Source organism: Stylophora pistillata, chromosome 13 (assembly GCF_964205215.1).
Source record: "Stylophora pistillata chromosome 13, jaStyPist1.2, whole genome shotgun sequence".
NCBI lineage: Eukaryota > Metazoa > Cnidaria > Anthozoa > Scleractinia > Pocilloporidae > Stylophora > Stylophora pistillata.
The window spans coordinates 149,851-167,500 of record NC_142531.1 but is presented as its reverse complement, the minus strand read 5'-3'; the positions used below and the strand labels follow the sequence as shown (position 1 = coordinate 167,500).

General features: G+C 37.9%; 3 protein-coding genes across 4 annotated transcripts in view; 2 read left to right on the top strand and 1 right to left on the bottom strand.

The window, feature by feature from the left end:
- The window catches only part of LOC111334667 (uncharacterized), an 8,193-nt gene extending 6,526 nt beyond the window's left edge, over positions 1-1,667 (top strand). Inside the window, exon 5 of the mRNA XM_022940474.2 lies at positions 1-1,667. This exon is cut by the window's left edge and continues 672 nt beyond it. The gene's annotated coding sequence lies outside the window, so the exon portion shown is untranslated.
- The window catches only part of LOC148717196 (uncharacterized), a 43,620-nt gene extending 36,809 nt beyond the window's left edge, over positions 1-6,811 (top strand). Inside the window, exon 2 of one of the 2 annotated variants that reach the window (XM_088743228.1) lies at positions 2,808-6,811. The gene's annotated coding sequence lies outside the window, so the exon portion shown is untranslated. Of the gene's footprint in view, positions 1-2,711 lie in introns of both variants that reach the window. The other variant, XM_088743227.1, reaches the window with a different exon arrangement.
- Positions 1,348-17,517, bottom strand: LOC111334668 (integrator complex subunit 2). Its single transcript, XM_022940475.2, has 18 exons — positions 16,496-17,517; positions 10,711-10,924; positions 10,352-10,549; positions 10,014-10,120; positions 9,668-9,845; positions 8,988-9,267; positions 7,993-8,242; positions 7,351-7,485; positions 6,904-7,092; positions 6,212-6,377; positions 5,723-5,986; positions 4,927-5,128; positions 4,306-4,440; positions 3,967-4,189; positions 3,483-3,599; positions 3,209-3,316; positions 2,833-3,103; positions 1,348-2,219 (listed from the first exon to the last, which is right to left on the bottom strand). Exons 1-18 carry the CDS (start codon positions 16,916-16,918, stop codon positions 1,978-1,980), a joined length of 3,702 nt encoding a protein of 1,233 aa, XP_022796210.2. The 5' UTR covers positions 16,919-17,517; the 3' UTR covers positions 1,348-1,977.
- Between the last annotated feature and the right edge of the window lie 133 nt (positions 17,518-17,650).

Sequence of the window (17,650 nt, the reverse complement as noted above, 5' to 3'; positions counted from 1 at the left end):
TTATGAACAATAGTCAAACTCTTTTTGATGATGAATCTTGATAACTTAGTGTAATGTGGTTGTAAAACATGGTTAAAAGAACCAAGTTTTTTTGGAAAAATCCATTTTTCGGGATTAAGCAATCAAATAGGTCTATTAAATGTAAACTCAGGTGAAAAAGTTAGGGTTAGGGTATCCTTTAGGGTTAGGGTTAAAGTGCATGCAAAGCCCAATTTTTTTTTTCGCTTAACGAAATAAGCGTACTTTTTGAAGTATTTGTGCAAAAATTTTTTTATTTGCTCAAATCTTTAATTTTCTGTGCCCTGTCAAAATACGGAAAATCGGCCGCCATCTTGGCTCATGACCAAGTTTAAAGAGAAATGGTTCTAGCGGGTAATGTGACGTCAAATGGAGAACAGGAAAGTCTGCATTTCACACATTTTCACTTGTTTGGGAAGGTTGTAGTCGATATTGTCTGAAATATGCCAACTAGGTGTGTTGTATTAGGAATGTATGAAGCACAATACCCTCTTGCAAATTTCGCACTTTGCTACATCCTCCTACAACACACTTAGTCGGCATATTTTTCGGACAATATCTACTACAACCTTCTCAAACAAGTGAAAATGTGTGAAATGCCGACTTTCGTGTTCTCGATTTGACGTCATATTACCTGCTAGAACCATTCCTCTTTAAACTTGGTCGTGAGCCAAGAAGGCGGTCGATTTTCCATATATTTGACTGGGCACAGAAAATTGAAGATTTGAGCAAATAAAAAACATTTTGCACAGAAATACTCCAAAAAAATATGTTTATTTTGGCGAAAAAAATTGGGGGTTTTAGGTGCACTTTAAATACAGTTCATAGATCAATAAAGCACAGAGGTTTTTAACTTGGCATGAACACACATAATGTGTTTCTTAGTATTGTTATGACCAGTTTATTACATTTCTGGAAGCTAAAATGTCTAGCAAACAAATTGGATGAGACATGCAGTATACAAATTTTGATATGTAGTTTTGCAATATGATTTAATATCATGAAGTAGTCTGGTGTGAAACTGCTCAAAATCCATGGAAAAGCTTGCAATCTCTAGTACTTAATTATGGTACTAGTAATTTTAGCAACCTAATTTTTTGCTGCCATTTTAGAGAAGGATTTGTTCGTACTTAAACAAGGCTGGATGAAAGTTTTTCAGTATTATCATCATCCTGACAGTAATTTCTCATTTCCTCATTTTCTTAAGATTTAGCTTTCATTGGACCATGTAAAGCCTGTGTAAATACGCTATTTTAATTAAAGTTTATAGTTACTATTTATTAGTTATGTAAAATTATTTAATACATGAAATAACAACTACAATCAGAATTTTTACATTCACATGTAAATGTTTCAATGTCCATTTCTTTGTTTGTTGTTTTTTTTTGGCATAATGGCCTTTACATCAACCTCCAAGTCCTTTACCTTGACAACTGAATGTGACTGTCTGTTGATAGGTAAACTATGATGCCACAAATGGCTAAAATGTATTTCAGAACATTTCATATTACACTGGAAGCTTCCAATATTACTTTTTTGAAAGTTCTATATAATCCAACTTGGATAGTTTGTAAATAGAGATGTTAGTCTTCGTAGAAAGCTATTTATTGTGAGCTTCAAATGAAATAAAAGTGAACACATTTGTCTTATCTATCAGAAGCAGAACTGTTCAATAGTTTTTAACAGAAATAAAGGAAATTTAAAGCTCTTGCCATGGCACTAGCTCACTCACAAAAACTTCCTCTCAAAATTCCATTTCACATGCAAGCCAAGCACTGACTTTCTTTTAACAAAACTGACTGATGATTAATCTACAAAACAAATGCACTAGCTGTAAGAGGGTGAGTTAAGAAAGAGTATCATTTGACCCTATGTCCCAACTTGGCTTGTTGCCTAATGCAGTATTCCTGCTGGAGCTTCTTCAGTGTTGATTCATTCATCTTGTCCCTGTTTTTGCTGTTACTGTTCACAGTTATGTTGCTTTACTAAAGCAACATTTGTTACATCAAGAAATGTTTTTTCAATGGCTTGACAAAGGGCAGTATCAGTGTTGTCAACTGTACCCTCTAATGTACCTTTTTCATGTTCCTGGGTCAAGTTGTTTGGCAACCAGGAGTCATCTGTGAACCCATGATCCACTTGGTCAGCAGTTTCTTGCAGTTGCTCCAAAGACAATTGATTTAAGAGTGATCCAGGAGTACCTTGAATGAAAGATGAGAAACAGTGGCATGAAAATGGGTAGGAAATGTGCTGGAGTTTATCCTGATACCCAGAGCATGCTCATGGTCTGGTGTGTTGATCCATCACCCCCCTTCCCATTTTGTCAAGTTTCCTAAACTGGTATCAATCCATAAACCTTGGAGGAGGGAGGCACTGTGAGAGGTATGTGTCGTGCCAAACAAAACCAACCTTGTGACTGGCCAGGTTTGAAACCAGGACCTCTCAATCTAGATTACAACACAGTACTCACTGAATCACTTTGCCTCTCAAAAAGATCATGTAACAAGTAATATAACATCCCACTTCCTTTCTGAGCACTAAGAGCTCTATGGGTCCTCCATACCTTAGAGTAGAGGTTAATAATAATAATAATAATAATAATAATAATAATTGACTTTATTCCCCTCACATTGTTCCCCTTACATTGGCCTGACAGTTGGCTGGTTGCTGAAGGTTTTTTTTTTTTTTTATAGCAGGTGATGTTTGGCTTTCAGTGCATGTTTGTAAAAACTTATGAACAACTAAGGTTATCATAGGTGGTTCCTGATGTGCAAAAATCACTTTTACAGAAATGTAGGAGTGTGTAATTCTTACCCAGAATGAAGGCAGCAGATGCTGATGCATGAGAAACTGCCACACGACCAAGTTCTAATAGAAACCCAGTGGCCTCATCACACAGAGGTGGGAATGCATGGCAAAATCTCACCAAAGCTGGGAGGGCAGGTGTGAAAAATGGTACACGCTTGCTTGACGGGAGTGTGGCTAGAAGAGAGCTGAGCCGACTGAGAATGTATTTGGCCACACCCATGGCTTTAGGGAGTGGGAACTGTAGGCACAGGTATGAGGCAAGCTGAACCGCAAACAACTACAACAACAAAAGTAACAACAACTTTAGAAAGGTTCAAAATTATTCTAAATCTTTTCAATCTATTGCAGAACAATATATACTCTGGCTGTTAAACAGTCATACCTGTTTTTCCAGTTGTGGCTGGTTTATGAGCTCTGGAATAAAATCTAAACAGATGTGCATAGAGGGGATGCCAGCCACTGTCACTGGGAGAAGTTCTACAGGGTAACCCTGCAGGAAAAACAAGTGCTTTTCAATCCAAAGTCATCCTCCCTTATTTCATGATTTTATTAAAAAAGTTTTTAACAATGCATTTAGAACTGTTATAATGTTTAATTATGAAAACATCAGAGTGACGTGAAAGCCATTGTGAATCACCTTTGAGTATATCTCGTACCTGGAAATGCACAAGTTTTGCAAGGTCAGGAACAGCAATAAACATCTGATGTAGCTGTGAGCAGACACGGCACTGGACTTCACGCAGCACTGCTGATCCACTGCAGCCTGGTTGATCCTTCGGAGGTGGAGACAATATCATTGAATTCACTTCCTTATGAATTAGTTAACCTTGTGCTGATAACTTTTTCTCTTCACATCAGTTCTACTTGCTAAGTAATGTAATAATATTGTGAGAAGTTACAAAGTAACATCTGCTGAGTTAAGGGTGAACTGTTACAACAACACCAGAAAAAAACAACACAAAACAAAAACCACCACGGTCAAGAAAAGCTTGTGATGTTGCACACATTTTATCCAGTCACACCTGCAGAAGCACTCCTAAAATCCTGAGAAATAATGGCCCTGGGGTATTTAGTGCTTGCTTTGGTTAGTTGATCAGACTATTTGTTCTTCAAACTAAAATAATTGAGATCCCAACAGACCTGATCCTTAGGTGTTTTGACACAAACTTCTAGTAAAATCTGTATGGCTGCACTTTCTTGTGCTGTCACCAGAGCAGCCCTGAGCTCCTCTCGCTCTTGTTCAACAGCTAATCCTTCAGTTCTTGATGCAGGATGTGCTTGGAGGTATTGACTTAAAAGGGCCCTTGAGCCTACCAGGTACCCCATGAGGACCCTCACCAAAAGATCAAATAATGGTGGGCATCTGTCATAATAACATGAATTTCAGTAACATGAAAAATGTACTTGTGGCTAAGTGTTGTTCTTGATTAAGTAGTATTTTTTCCATTCTGTTATTATTCTTTTCTTACAGCTAAGTACCTGAACACTCTTCTGTCACATCTAAGCACAGTCAAAGGATCTTTCATGATGTCTTCATCCGTGTACAGTTGAGGAGTAAGATGAAGGATGGGAGTCTCTGCTGGACACAGCGTATTGACAGTGGCTAACCACAATCTGTTGTTGAGGAAATCATAATCATGATGAGGTTACCATCGCAACTCACATACTCCCCCTCATTCTACCTCTCACCAAACTAATATTTTGTGGTCCATTCATGCTAGAATTTCTCCAGAAGTAGTCTATTAACAATTTGTGATGAAAAATTGTTTTCCTCCCTAACCAACTTAGCTCTTATTTCAAAAGACCTGAAAAGAAGTCCCTCTAAATTTTTCTGCCACATTTAAAACCAGTGGTAGATTAAAATAGAAAAAGAAAGCATAACTAAGTACTGTGGTAAGTTGTATACTTAGATCCCGCTTGAAAAACTGAATTTTTTTTACAGCATAAACACACTGCACATTAAAAGTAGAAAGAAGATCTCTGGGAAGATCAAGAACTTATAGCACAGACAGGGTCTCTTAGCACATCAGTTCTGTATAGTGTCACATCAATATGTAATTAAAGGAGAAGTGAAGGTACTGTAATCCAGAGAAACCTTACTTGCGAGGTACAACAGTGTTAATTTTTGTCCAAAGTTCACAACATAGTGTTTGCACCCGCCGGGGGACCCCAGGCTCCAATAAACTAGGTAAGGCTTCAACAAGTACATCCATATGAGGAATCAGAGCACTAGGCTCTAGTTGTAACAGTCTTTTAAGCAGCAGAAGAGCAGAACAGGGATTATCTGGCAGCAAGTCTAATGCTATTAATAAAAAAAAAAGATCAATGCATTGATGGCCCACTAAACACACTTTGAATTTAGGCAAGATTTTCCAATGGGAAGGTCCTATATTTGGCACAATGCAGGGTTGTTCCACTATTGTCATTTTCTGTGACAAAGAGCAAAGAGAAAGGCCAAAAGCACTCTTAAACTTCATTAGTATCACCTTTGACCCTAATGAAAAATCTGACAACAGCTTTCCTTCAAGAGGGACCTTCCACCACATATTGCCAACCAGTTCCCCTTTGATTCAAATACTGTCCTGCAAAAATCTTGCCTCAAACTAACCTTATTACTGAAATAGTAAACATGCATGTTGTTGATTGGACATCGATTTCATTAACTAGGTTTTAAACTTCACATGCATATGAAAACTTACATTTTGTTCTCTTCTTGTAGAGCCCTGTAATCCCCAGATGGGTATCAAACCTTTTTTCCTTATTAACTATCTTCCAGATTTTTTGTACTGAATTACAAGAAAAATTGTTGTCATGGCCCTTGTGGCTGACCATGAATTTAAAATAGTCCTGATAGTCAAAGGAATCAGCCAAGTTAATTTCAATGTTTCAAGTATACCTTCTTTTAAATGAGGAGGTGAACATTGGACATGAAGCAGTGGTGAGGCTGCTGACAAGTGTGGAGCAGTGAATACTTCTTCCTGTCGCAGCCAGTCATCCACTAAACACAGGTGTGGCAAGTGAGTGTTGATCAGCTGCAGTAGGGGAGCATACAGACCCCGAAATTCACGACGACGACTCCTGGCTTGCTCCAACAGATGCTTGATAGGTAGTTGTGACAGCAACATGGGTGACAGCCACTGAGGCTGAATATTGTTGGCAACTGAAAGTATTAGCATTACATTGGTATTCTGACCCACTCTCACAGATAATTTTAAATGCCTATAACTTATTCCAGCATGTTCCAAAACAATATTGTGTGATGGGGTCTTGACATAACTAGGACCAATTTCTCAATCTTTACCAAAGAGGGTAAGTCTTACAGGTCATATGAACAATAAGGGTTAGAGCTCATCATAGCTAGAAAACTTCGAACTCAATGCCTTACCTAAAGCCTTCATATTTGAAAGAAGACAGTCTTGGTATGTTAAAACATAATATAACATCAGAATCTGAGACGTGAGATGAGATGACAATTCTGTGGCCACATACACAGAACTTCTCCTCATGGGTTCTAAGAGAAGTCCATGGATTCTGAATGCAGCTCCTTCTTCCTGGAGATTTTCAATGGAAAATGTAATGGAAAAGTTTGGGCGATAGTACTTCATCTTAACAGGACTGTTATCAGTGATGGTGACAACTCAAGAAGTTAGTCATCAGCAGGATTTCCCTCTAAACAGATGATTACTTTCAGTCATGTGTGGAAATGTCAATTAACAACAAATGAACCTTTTATTATGTGTTCAGCAACTGTCACTAGGGACACAGCTGAGCCCAAACTCTACAAGAAAAGTAATCAGACTATACAAAAAGACACCACAAACTAAGAAACTGCTTAATCAGCTTAATCAGCTTCAAAGTATGTCAGCGATTAAGTGTTTGAATTCACTAATTTGTTCATTAAATTCAAAAACCTTTTAAATCATTAGAAGGTTCCAGAAATGGTAAAAAGTAAATCTTTCATTAAATAAATTAATTTATCTTTGGAGTGAAAGCAGTTATTATAATTTTCAAAACTGATACTAACTTTAAGTCTTTAATTAGTGAATCAACTAAAAAAATAACAAGTTTATCACATGCCTGTGATTCTGCAGCAAAGACTGACATGACTTCAGCATCAGTAAATCCACGCAGAGTGAAAACAGCTTCTTTGTTCTTACTTGACTTGGATGTGGGATTGATGACAGAATGTACAAAAGCTTCAAGAAGAGGTACAACTAGAGGGTGGAGAGGAGTGGTACAACAACAGATCTGCTTATACACCCATTCCTGAAAAAGTTATTAATTTTGAATTACATACACTCAATTATCCCTATGTGGTTTCCTTCTTTACCATAATCAAGACATGGCAAGCCTCCCATTCATACTTAGGGCATTGAAAGAGAGAAGTACTATAAGGATCTTACCCAAGAACACAACATAATGACCTAATCAGACCTCAACCCTTCAATGTTTGATCCAGCATAGTAACAGTTACCCCAGTGTGCCATGACTGTTTACTAATTCAAATAATAATTTAGGCCTGACCTTAACAGGAACTGCATGCTTGGTGAATGCTCGCGACCGTAGCAACTGATGAATGCAATGAATTGGAAGGAATCCTGTATCCTCTGAACTCAGCCGAGGTGTGACAGGAACTATTACAGCATGGGCTGTCACAACCTATCACAGTAGAATGCAGTCTATGTTATAATCTTATGTACAATGTCTTCCTGATTGTCTGTGTTTAAACGTATTTGACAGCTAACACCATTTGTTCATTATATATTTGTAATATGGCTGTGCTGTGTTCTACAACTGTCCATTAAGGACTTCAGGCTTCTGTGAATTACGCCGTTTAGTGTACACTCTCTCTACTACTAACTAGGATGTGATTTTCTTTTCTACATAGAACCTGCTGGCATTGTCTGCTGTCACACAACAAAGTTACAATCCATGAAAAGTTGTAAACATTGTAGGTTGTTTACTGAGCAGGAGGTCTGCATGGGAAAAAATTGTGCACAAGTTCTTGAGTACTGTTTAAGACCAAAGGCCAAGGCATTTTGCTCTAGATGACTGTCTATAAAATGTAAAAAGCTAGACCAGTTACAAGCACAGGATTAGACAATCAGATTTGAGGATTTAAGATTCCCCACCCTGGGAATGCTTGAGAAAAAATCAATTGTACACCTTCTCAGGAAATATTTCCTGTGTGAAAAGTGTTTTCATTCTTGTTAGCGAACCCAGCCTGATATTCATCCCAAGAACAGAACACACAAGATCAGCAATGGCTTCCACTTGACTGGCATGAAAGTGAATGGCTATTAGCAGAAGGATCTCTCCAAAGGATGCATGTATACCACTCGCTGCTTCATAGTGAGCTTCCTCTTTGGACAGCCACTTTATCCAGTGGGTAGCAATCTGTTCATGCTCTGGTGAACTAATTAAAACATTTCATTTTTAGTCGGACTCCCATGCGCGCTTTGCGCAAGTGGGGCAGAGCCCCATACCCATGGAATATGGTCAACCTCTTTTCGTTTGGTTGCCATGTGACTGACCAAGCATCAGATTACACAGGTAGGATAGGGGAGACTATCAAAACGAAGGGAGGGATGTCTTAGACAAGTCTTGGCAAATACACATCTTTAATGTTGTCATTAATATTACGAACTTGGGAGTTCCGCTTTTCGGCTTGGCTAAATCTACATATTATTATTAATAGCAACTGTAAACTAATGGCACCAGTGATCAGGTTACATGTGACACTGATCACTCCTATTGGAGTTATTACAGATTTTGCAAGGCTCCACTTAAATTACGTAAAGTATGCACAAAAGATCAACTATTCCCTGCCCTGGTCAGACTGCTAAGATTGGTAAAAGAATTTTAAACAGATGGGCTTTGTACCATCCTCTATATTAGTTACTAATTAAGTGAACTCAAGGCAGATGGACAGGTGTTTCAGGGACCTGGATGTATATCTGGATTTCCCAGGCTCAAATCCTCCGCTCTGTCCTTCAATAATATATTTTCTTGGTTCAACTTAAACTTTTTCTCTGCACCTTAACAATAGCACACTGGCTTGCCTTCAGATAACTCTAATCTACGTGCCTTTTTAAAAATCAAACTACAGTTTTCAAACATCAGCATAGAGGTGCTAAATACAGTTGATGCAAGTAACTCACCTCATTATGTTGGTACAGACCAGAAGGGTACACAGGCCAACCACAACAAACCTCACCCCTGCGGCAGTAGGTGGAGGGTGGCACGTTATCAGCCGAAGCAATGCTTCTGATTCTTGTGAGGTTAGTTTCATACCTGCCAATCTTTTAAGAGCACAGTACAGTCTCAGGAGTGCTGTCCCGTGGATCACACCTTCATCACTAATTTCTACTGTTTCAAAGTTTATGTGGGAGGTTTCAGAACTCTCTTCAGTGATTTCATAATCTGTGCTGACCTCCATTGCTGAAATATGAGTAAATTCATCAAAAAATTAATCACAAATCAAAACATATTTATAAGCTTTACAGCTCACTACTGCTTGAGCTAACCCCTCCTTAGCATACATCAATTACAGTATTGCTATAATAATAGCTCCTAAACTAAATGCTAGTTGACCATTGTCGACTCATCAAAAAGTCATCAAGTTTCTCTGACAGTTTTTCCAATAGCCACGTTTATTACCAGTGCTAGGGAGAGAGGAACACTGTGAGAGTTCAGTATCTTGCCCAAGAACACAGTAAGATGACTTTGCTACTGTGTGAAACAGGTCTGCTTCATCCAGAGTCCATATTGCCAACCACTGGACCACTGCATCTGACCCTCTCCTAGCTGATAACATTTAAAGTATAATGAATGGAGTCACCTTGAAGTATTTCTAATGTTTCTTCATCCTCTTGTCTGACATCACCTTCTGTGACTAAATCCTTTACCCCAGATCTGCTGTTCTGTGACCTTGCTCCTTTTGTCGTTCCACTTGGAACTAAAGATGACATCTCCTTCAGTAACTGACTTCTCAGAGAGGCCAAGATTGATGTATTAGACTAATAAAAAGCCACAAAAACAAATATAAGCAAAAAGTTTTCACAAATAGGATCAGCATAAGCTGATATCTCATATAAATGAGACACTAGTTTAAGAAAGTTTATGACCCTTTTTCCACACGAGTTGAAGTAAATGTTTCAAAGACATGTCTTATTTGGTTTCCATACCTTCTGTCCAATCCTAACAAATGAAGAAAACCAGTTCCTGGCTTTTGTATCTCCTCCCAAAAGAAGGCCACTGAGGAATGCCACAAGATCACTTGAACTCAAAGAACCTCAACAACACAAAAAAGACATCATATCAAAATTTCAACATGTTAATTTAATTGTTGATCATGTGGTGTGATCGTACAGGTAAAGATAGTCCTTAACAGGACTATTGCTGAGGGTAATGACTAATGGTTTTATATCTACAGCAGAAATCATTATCACTTGACTCTGAAGGTGAATTTTCATCAGTTTATATTCTCAAGTTTAAAATGAATTCCCTTCAGATAAGTGCTTACCACCGCTGTCAACACCAAAGTCAAGGATAAGAGCCACAGCAAGACCGGGCATATGACACAGTCTGAGTGCCTCAGAATGCATAGCAAACGCAGAGCTGGGGTTCATTGCACAAAGCTGCCGTAAGGCTTGAGTTCGCACCAGGCCACCTAGACTACCTTCATCTTGTACTTCACCATGCTCAAGCAGAGAACTGCACACTGAAACAAAAGCATATGAACACAGTTTAATCAACATGTCTTAAATTCTGTGTTAACTACCTGCTTACAATTTTTTGGCAGTGATATCTAAATGTTTCAATGTTGTAAGCCAGGATATCTTTGTCCAGATAAAACTTCATTAATCTTGATACAGGTCCCACCTTGTTCAAAGCTGTCAGGAGCATTAGCCACCAGTCGACACAATAACCAAGGACCATGCTTGACCCTGAGGAGAGCCTCTGCTAGCTGGTTTAAAGCAAGAAGTGATGGCAGCTCAGCTTGCCCGATGCAAATTACATCTGATACTTCCTCCAGGTAAACTTCACTTTCAAAAAGTTCACACTTCTCAGGAATAAACTCCTGCCTCACCTCCACCTTCAGAAAATTTTACATACAGTTGGTACACATTGTAACAGAATCTTAAAATCAAGTTAATAAAGCATGACATAATAAGAAAGCATGGTACAGCTTTTTCACATTTTTAACACTATCAGGGCTCAGCATTAACTTTTCAACTTACTAGCCTGGTGGCTAGTGACAACGTAGATGTTACTAGCACAATTTTTTTTTTTTTACTAGCCAAGCTTTGATGTTGGCTGGGTCTAATAACAGCAGAATTACCAGCAAGACTTGAAAGCACAATACACACAACACCTTTTCATACATAATGTTGGTTCCAGTAATTACACTTTACTTAAACCAGTTCCAAAGGAAAAACAATTATTTTGTGAAATGCAACATAGTTAAGATGTTTTGTTACCAGAGAGAGAAATCAGTTAGGCTGCAATTAAGGTTCAGAGATTTGATTGTCCAGATGCCATCTTTAAACCAGTTCCAATAATATAATGACAACAACAGTATTAAATATGAGATGTCACATGATTAAACTAGTTGATACTGATATTCCATCATCCATAATTATGGCAAGAAATTAATGATGAAATTATCGATGAAAGTTTGGTGCTTAGCCCTCTCGCCAGAGTCAAGCCATCTTGCAACAGCTAATGAAGAGTGATACTCTGATGGGTTTGGTCTATTAAGAGAGATTCTCAGAAGGGCTTCAACAGTCTCAACATCGTTATATTGGCGAAACTAGTCACCACTTCTCTACTAGGATAAAGGAACACACGGAAAGTGATAAAAACTCGCATATTTTTAAGCATTTTAACACATCTCCTTCTTGTAAGAACAAATACTCCCTTTCTTGCTTTAGTATTCTGGATTCTGCCAACAACTCAATTGATTTAAAACTCAAAGAAGCTTTTTAAATAAATAAGATCAAACCTGAACTTAACAAACAATTACAGCATTATAACACTTTTCTAGCATTTTAGTTCACACCTTTAATTTCATGTTTGTTGTCACACTGTAATTAGTACCCGCTTTTGTATTACATCATACTGTAAATATTTTATTCATCTTCAATTTCAATTCAATTTTTCAATTTTCAATTTATTTATTTGTTAGCAATACAATATTATCACAGTCCTAGGTGACCCACAATTAGCAAGCTATTCTAGGCGGGCCACCCTTCTAAAACAAGTGCTGTCTCTGCTAATGATCACATACCGATACAATTAAACAAAGATAATCATTAAATAAAAATACAATTGTTAAATAAAATAAAATAAAATTAAGTCCGTTGAATAATTAAATAATCAATTGCAAAGTTATCAAGATATATAATACAATTGAAACAAGACTTAAACGAAGAGTTACTTTATCAAGAGATATTTACAAATTTCTGAGCAGCGTATATCAACATTCATCTCCTCATTTTCCAAAAGTTTGAACAGGCGATTTTTAAGTTCACCCTTAAACGGGGTTCTGTTTTTAATACGAAGTTCTTTTGGGATGCTATTCCACAATCTTACACCTATTCTAGCAAAAGAAAATAAAAGTTGGTTGGTTCTAGACGCTTTAACGCATAGATTAGCCGTTGCTGAGAATCTTGTGAAATGGTGATGAACCTGCTCGGAGTGGAGAAAGAGCATAGAAATATTAGACGGGGCACAGTGATTATCAACGTCATGCATCAAAGAGGAAACCAAATGAGAATAGAGCATAGTTATTGGTAAGATTCTGGAGTTAACAAATAGCGGGGCACTATGAGTTTTGCTATCCGCAAAATACATTAGTCGTAGAGCACGTTTTTGTAAAATGAGAACCTTATTTAAATGAGTGTTAGCAGCTTGTCCCCAGGCAATAAGACCATAAGAGATATAGGGTTCAATTAAGGAGCGGTAGATGTTAAGAAGTGTGGCAAATGGGACAAGATGTCTTAACCTGGCAATTATACCAATTCCTTTACTAACTTTAGATGAGATATAATCAATATGATACTTCCAAGAGAGGTTATTATCTATAAGAATTCCTAGATATTTCACAAAAGTTTTTTGTTCTAGAGATACACTTTTTTTAAGATCGTTATTATAAATTTTCAAGTGAACTATGTAGTCCAATTTGCGTTGGTAAGGATGGAAAATAACAAAGTTAGATTTACTAGTGTTAAGAGAAAGTTTGTTTGCGTCCAACCAGTCACCCACTTTTGCGAGTTCATCATTAACAACTTTTTCAAGATCCTTAAGATCTTTGTTTGAATAAAGCAAGTTAGTATCGTCAGCAAATAGGTAAAACTCAAAAATCTGGGAGCAACGGTAAATGTCGTTAACATAAATCAAAAAGAGAAGGGGGCCAAGTACAGACCCTTGAGGGACACCACAAACTATCTCTTCTATATTCGATACGGTTGAACCAATTTGAGTCGACTGGTTCCTGTTCAACAAGTACGAAGAGAACCAGTTATTAATTATTCCTCTGACTCCATAATGATATAATTTGTGCAGTAAGATTGAGTGATCCACCGTATCAAATGCCTTTTTTAGGTCAATAAAAATACCACAAGGGAATAACTTTGCATCAATATTAGTTTGAATTTTGCTTAAGATATCTAAAATTGCATGTTGGGTTGAACACTTGTCTCTAAATCCATATTGAGAAGTAAAAAAGATACCATTTTTTTCGCAATGTGATTTAAGACGTTTAGCCATCAATTTCTCAAATAATCGATTGAAGACAGAAAGGAGGGAAATTGGGCGGTAATTACATGGATCAGTTTCGTCTCCCGATTTGTAGATAGGAATTACTTTGGCATGCTTCAAAAGATGGGGATAAATACCTGTTGAGATAGACTTATTCATCATGGCAGCTAAGAGTGAAGAAAGGATATGGCGCCCAGATTTTAGAAGATGAACCGGGCAAGAATATAGGCCATATACTTTATTACTGGGTATAGCCAAGATTTCCAAGTCCACCTCGGATGGAACGACGGGATCAAAAAAGAAAGACTTAAAGTGATTAGTGCCGACAAGGTAGTCCTGGAAATTTATCCTGGAAGGTGATATATTGCGTGCAAGCCGCGGTCCAATAGACACAAAGTACTGATTAAAGATATTGGTTATTTCAGACGGATTTTGTGTTACTCCAGAGTTGTTAGAGCGTTGAAGGGCTGATACTGTTTTTTTGTTACGCTGTCTGTTCAATAGTTCATTAATCCCCTCCCACGTTTTTTTAACATTTCTTAGATTTGTAGATTTATATTCATATTCTTAGATTTGTATAATTACTCACATTCAGTTACTCATTGATTAAAAATGGCACAAGGATGCCGAAACATTTCTCTAAAAAAAGTTGTATATTTCTTACAATATCAAGAATTAACCTGACAGGAGTTGCCTCCTTCACAACAAGCAGTTTGAACAGGTATAACAAGGCTGACCTTGATGACCAGCATTTCCACCCATGTCTCCAACCATTACAGAGGCACCATCAGAGCCTAAGGCAACAGCTTTTTCTTTCCAATTTTCACAGACACCAGTCATAGTACTGTTAACAGCTTCAGTAATACCTAGAGGTTTAGCATCAGAGCAGGATTTGAGCCCTACAAATGTATTGACTGCTTCTCCATCTTTCAAAATGCGAACATACACCTCTTCAACCACGCAAACACCCACATCTGTACCACTGTCCATCATGACACTTGAAAAACGTGCCATCTGTATTTGCTCCCCAAGTTCACCCTTAAACTCTTCGGATATTGCCGCGTTAAAATTTTTGCAAGCCTTATCAGTTCTGTAAGTTTGCCTAAGCTAAATACCATGCTTCTGTTCAAGTTGACAGAGACAAGGGTATGTTGTGAATGGCATCTCCAGTTTCGCTACAAAATACACAATGTCAAATAGCTTTTCTAACTTTGAAACGGCCTCTTCTTTTAAATGTCTCAAGGCTCGAGGAATAGCTGCTTCTTGTGGATTGGCTGGAATACGAATACAATCTTCAGTTCTTTTATGACCAGCAGATCTTGCATGGCTCCTAAGAGATTCTAAGCGAAAATTAGAACAGCTACTTGAGACGAACGCTGATGAGGAATCGGACAGAGACTTTTTTCTTCACACCACGTGCAAAACATTGCTCCATCTCAGCGAACAACCCATGGAATGTTGGATTTACATGATTGTTGGAATTTCCGCCTTGGCGGTGGAGGTGTTAGATTTACACCTTCTTTTAATAAGCAGATCTCTTCTTTTTAGAACTATTGTCTTTGCCTATTTCTTTTTTACCGCCGGTAAAAAAATCCTCTAATATACATTATGGAATTTTGAGAAAAAACAAAACAGCGAATTTGCATCTGAGACTGCTTGACACATGGTCCGCATACCTTCTGTCGCATTTGACTGGTTTGATTAAACAGCAAAAACAGTTATTATCGCAATGAATTGCGCCAATTTTATTTTTGTTCAATGGCCTTAGATTTTCCTCACATCAATTCTCTCAGGCTGACAAATTACAAAGAAAAATGCAGCGATTTTCCTGTGAAGACTTTCAGGACTCTTTTTTGCTTTGAAACTTCCTTGGAAGAATTTCAATACCCCGAGATGTCACTCTAAAAACTGTTGAGACTTGTTCACTTATGGGCGCCAAGAAATGTTTCAAAACCATTCTATCTTTCTGAACGAACTAGCAAACTGTCATTGACAAAATTCAACTGCTAAAAACAGCTGATTTAAACGTCAAAGGAATTAAATATCTCTCATCTAACTATTTCTGTAGTGGTAAGTTTTGTAAGTAAGTATACAACGAGAAGTTACCCACGTGTTGTCACACTAAATGAAATGTTATCCCTTTACAGTGCTGCACGATTTTGCGCGTGATTTATCAGGAAGCTGATGTTTTCTTCAAGTAATTTTGTAACAAAAAGAAAATGCTTACTTGTTGGTCAAATATTTCTTTCAACATAATACCCGTTTACGTGTCACTGAGCCAAAAGTAATCAGACCTAAATTAGCATACGCGCCTGGTAACACAATACACCTGTAATGAATTTCCGAGAAAAGTGTTTGAGTTTGTCTTCCTTGAGAAGAGAAAACTAGTTCGGTCAATTTCAATTTGTTGACTAGCCAAACTGGCTAGTGGAATTGAAAACCACTAGCCAAAACTGAATTTCTACTAGTCTGTGGCTAGTGGGCTACCGTTAGTGTCTAGCTCTGACTATCAAAAAGCACTACAAATGATCAATCACAAAAATGACCTATGAGGGAACATCATTTAATACTCAAGAGCTAACCAAAGTGCTACAAATGGCGATATGCAAACTTTCCACCTTGTCGCCTAACAAAGACTAACAGTAGAGAGGTTAGAACACTGCAATTGATTGGCCTGACTCTTACATCCCAAGACAAACCATTAAAAGTTCATTTATTATAATCCCTTTAGTCATAATTCTCCTTACTCTCATCACTTGTCTGCTTGATATTGTATTGACATTGTAAAGAGGAATTCTGTTTTGTCACTTAAAGGAGTTAAAGGGTTATTTTTCATGAAATGATTCTTTCTGAGGTGAAAAAAAAATCAATGTCAACTTAACACTAAAAACTATAAGGAAATTACCTGGCTCATAATACGAAGGATCTCACTCAGTACCAATCTAAGACGCCTTGATGGTTCACTGCGTTCAAACTCTAAAGCAAGACTGTTTTGTAAGGACTCAACTAGAACACTGGAGCTTGTACTACCGCCAATCTTTTTTCTCAGCTGCTGCTCTTTCAATGCATCTTGCTCAAGGAGACTAAAATCCACAGACAGCAGTGCAACTATGGAGTTCACTACTTCTAAGCCAGACAAGAGTTTCTGTACTTCCTTGCGCGCATCTGTCCACTTTGCACTTTCGTCTACTGGAGAGCAGAGAGCCATTCGGACCAAACATGGCAGCAGAGGCCTTAGATCTTCCTCTCTCAAACCTGAAAGTTCACTCACGCTTACCGTGCGTATCGCCTGGAAAGCTCGTGCAGATGGTATCTCCGGAAACACCATTTGTACAGCCAAGTTGTTACTATGTAAATGATGTGATGAACCTGTTAAACGGCGTGGAAGCAATGCTATACCCACAAGGTCCTTCCGCCATCTTTGATCTTAATTTTGCACCAGGCTTCCTCGGAGAGAATGATTCCTTCCCATGCTCACTCTGTTGAATAGCCAGGCGTACGAGAAACGTATTTATTGCTTGCATTTTCTCTTCGTAGACATTGTTCAGATGATACTAGCTATATGCATCCAAATAAAATTACAAATAACCAATCAGTAAATAGAAGGATCTAATCTTTTTACATCTAACCTGGTATGATTCGATACAATTGTACATGTTTATTTTTTTTAACTAGTTCGAAGGGCTGAACAAGCAATCTAGCCTCTTGTACCTTCTCTACAATTTAATGTGAGCTGGTGCTCTATGCCCTTTGTACAGTTTAATGTTAGCTGGCACCCTGTACCTTCTCTACAGTTTAATGTTAGCTGGCACCCTGTACCTTCTCTACAGTTTAATGTTAGCTGGCACCCTGTACCTTCTCTACAGTTTAATGTTAGCTGGTGCCCTGTGCTCTTTAAACAGTTATAATTAAGGGTAAGCTGCAGCCAACCCTTAACTGTATAAAGAGCAAAGGGCACCAGCTCACACCTCACACTCACAGCTAGCTGTTTCCCTGTACCTCTTGAACAGTTTATTGTAAGCAGTGCATCATAAGCTGGTGCCTTGGTAACCGCATGCAA

Coding starts and splice junctions, on each gene's coding strand:
- LOC111334668 (XM_022940475.2), bottom strand. CDS start 16,918: ATGGTGTTTCCGGAGATACCATCTGCACGAGCTTTCCAGGCGATACGC. Junction 9,846..10,013: donor TTGTTAGGATTGGACAGAAG/GTATGGAAACCA, acceptor GCTTTTTATTAG/TCTAATACATCAATCTTGGC. Junction 2,220..2,832: donor ATCTGCTGCCTTCATTCTGG/GTAAGAATTACA, acceptor CTTTCATTCAAG/GTACTCCTGGATCACTCTTA.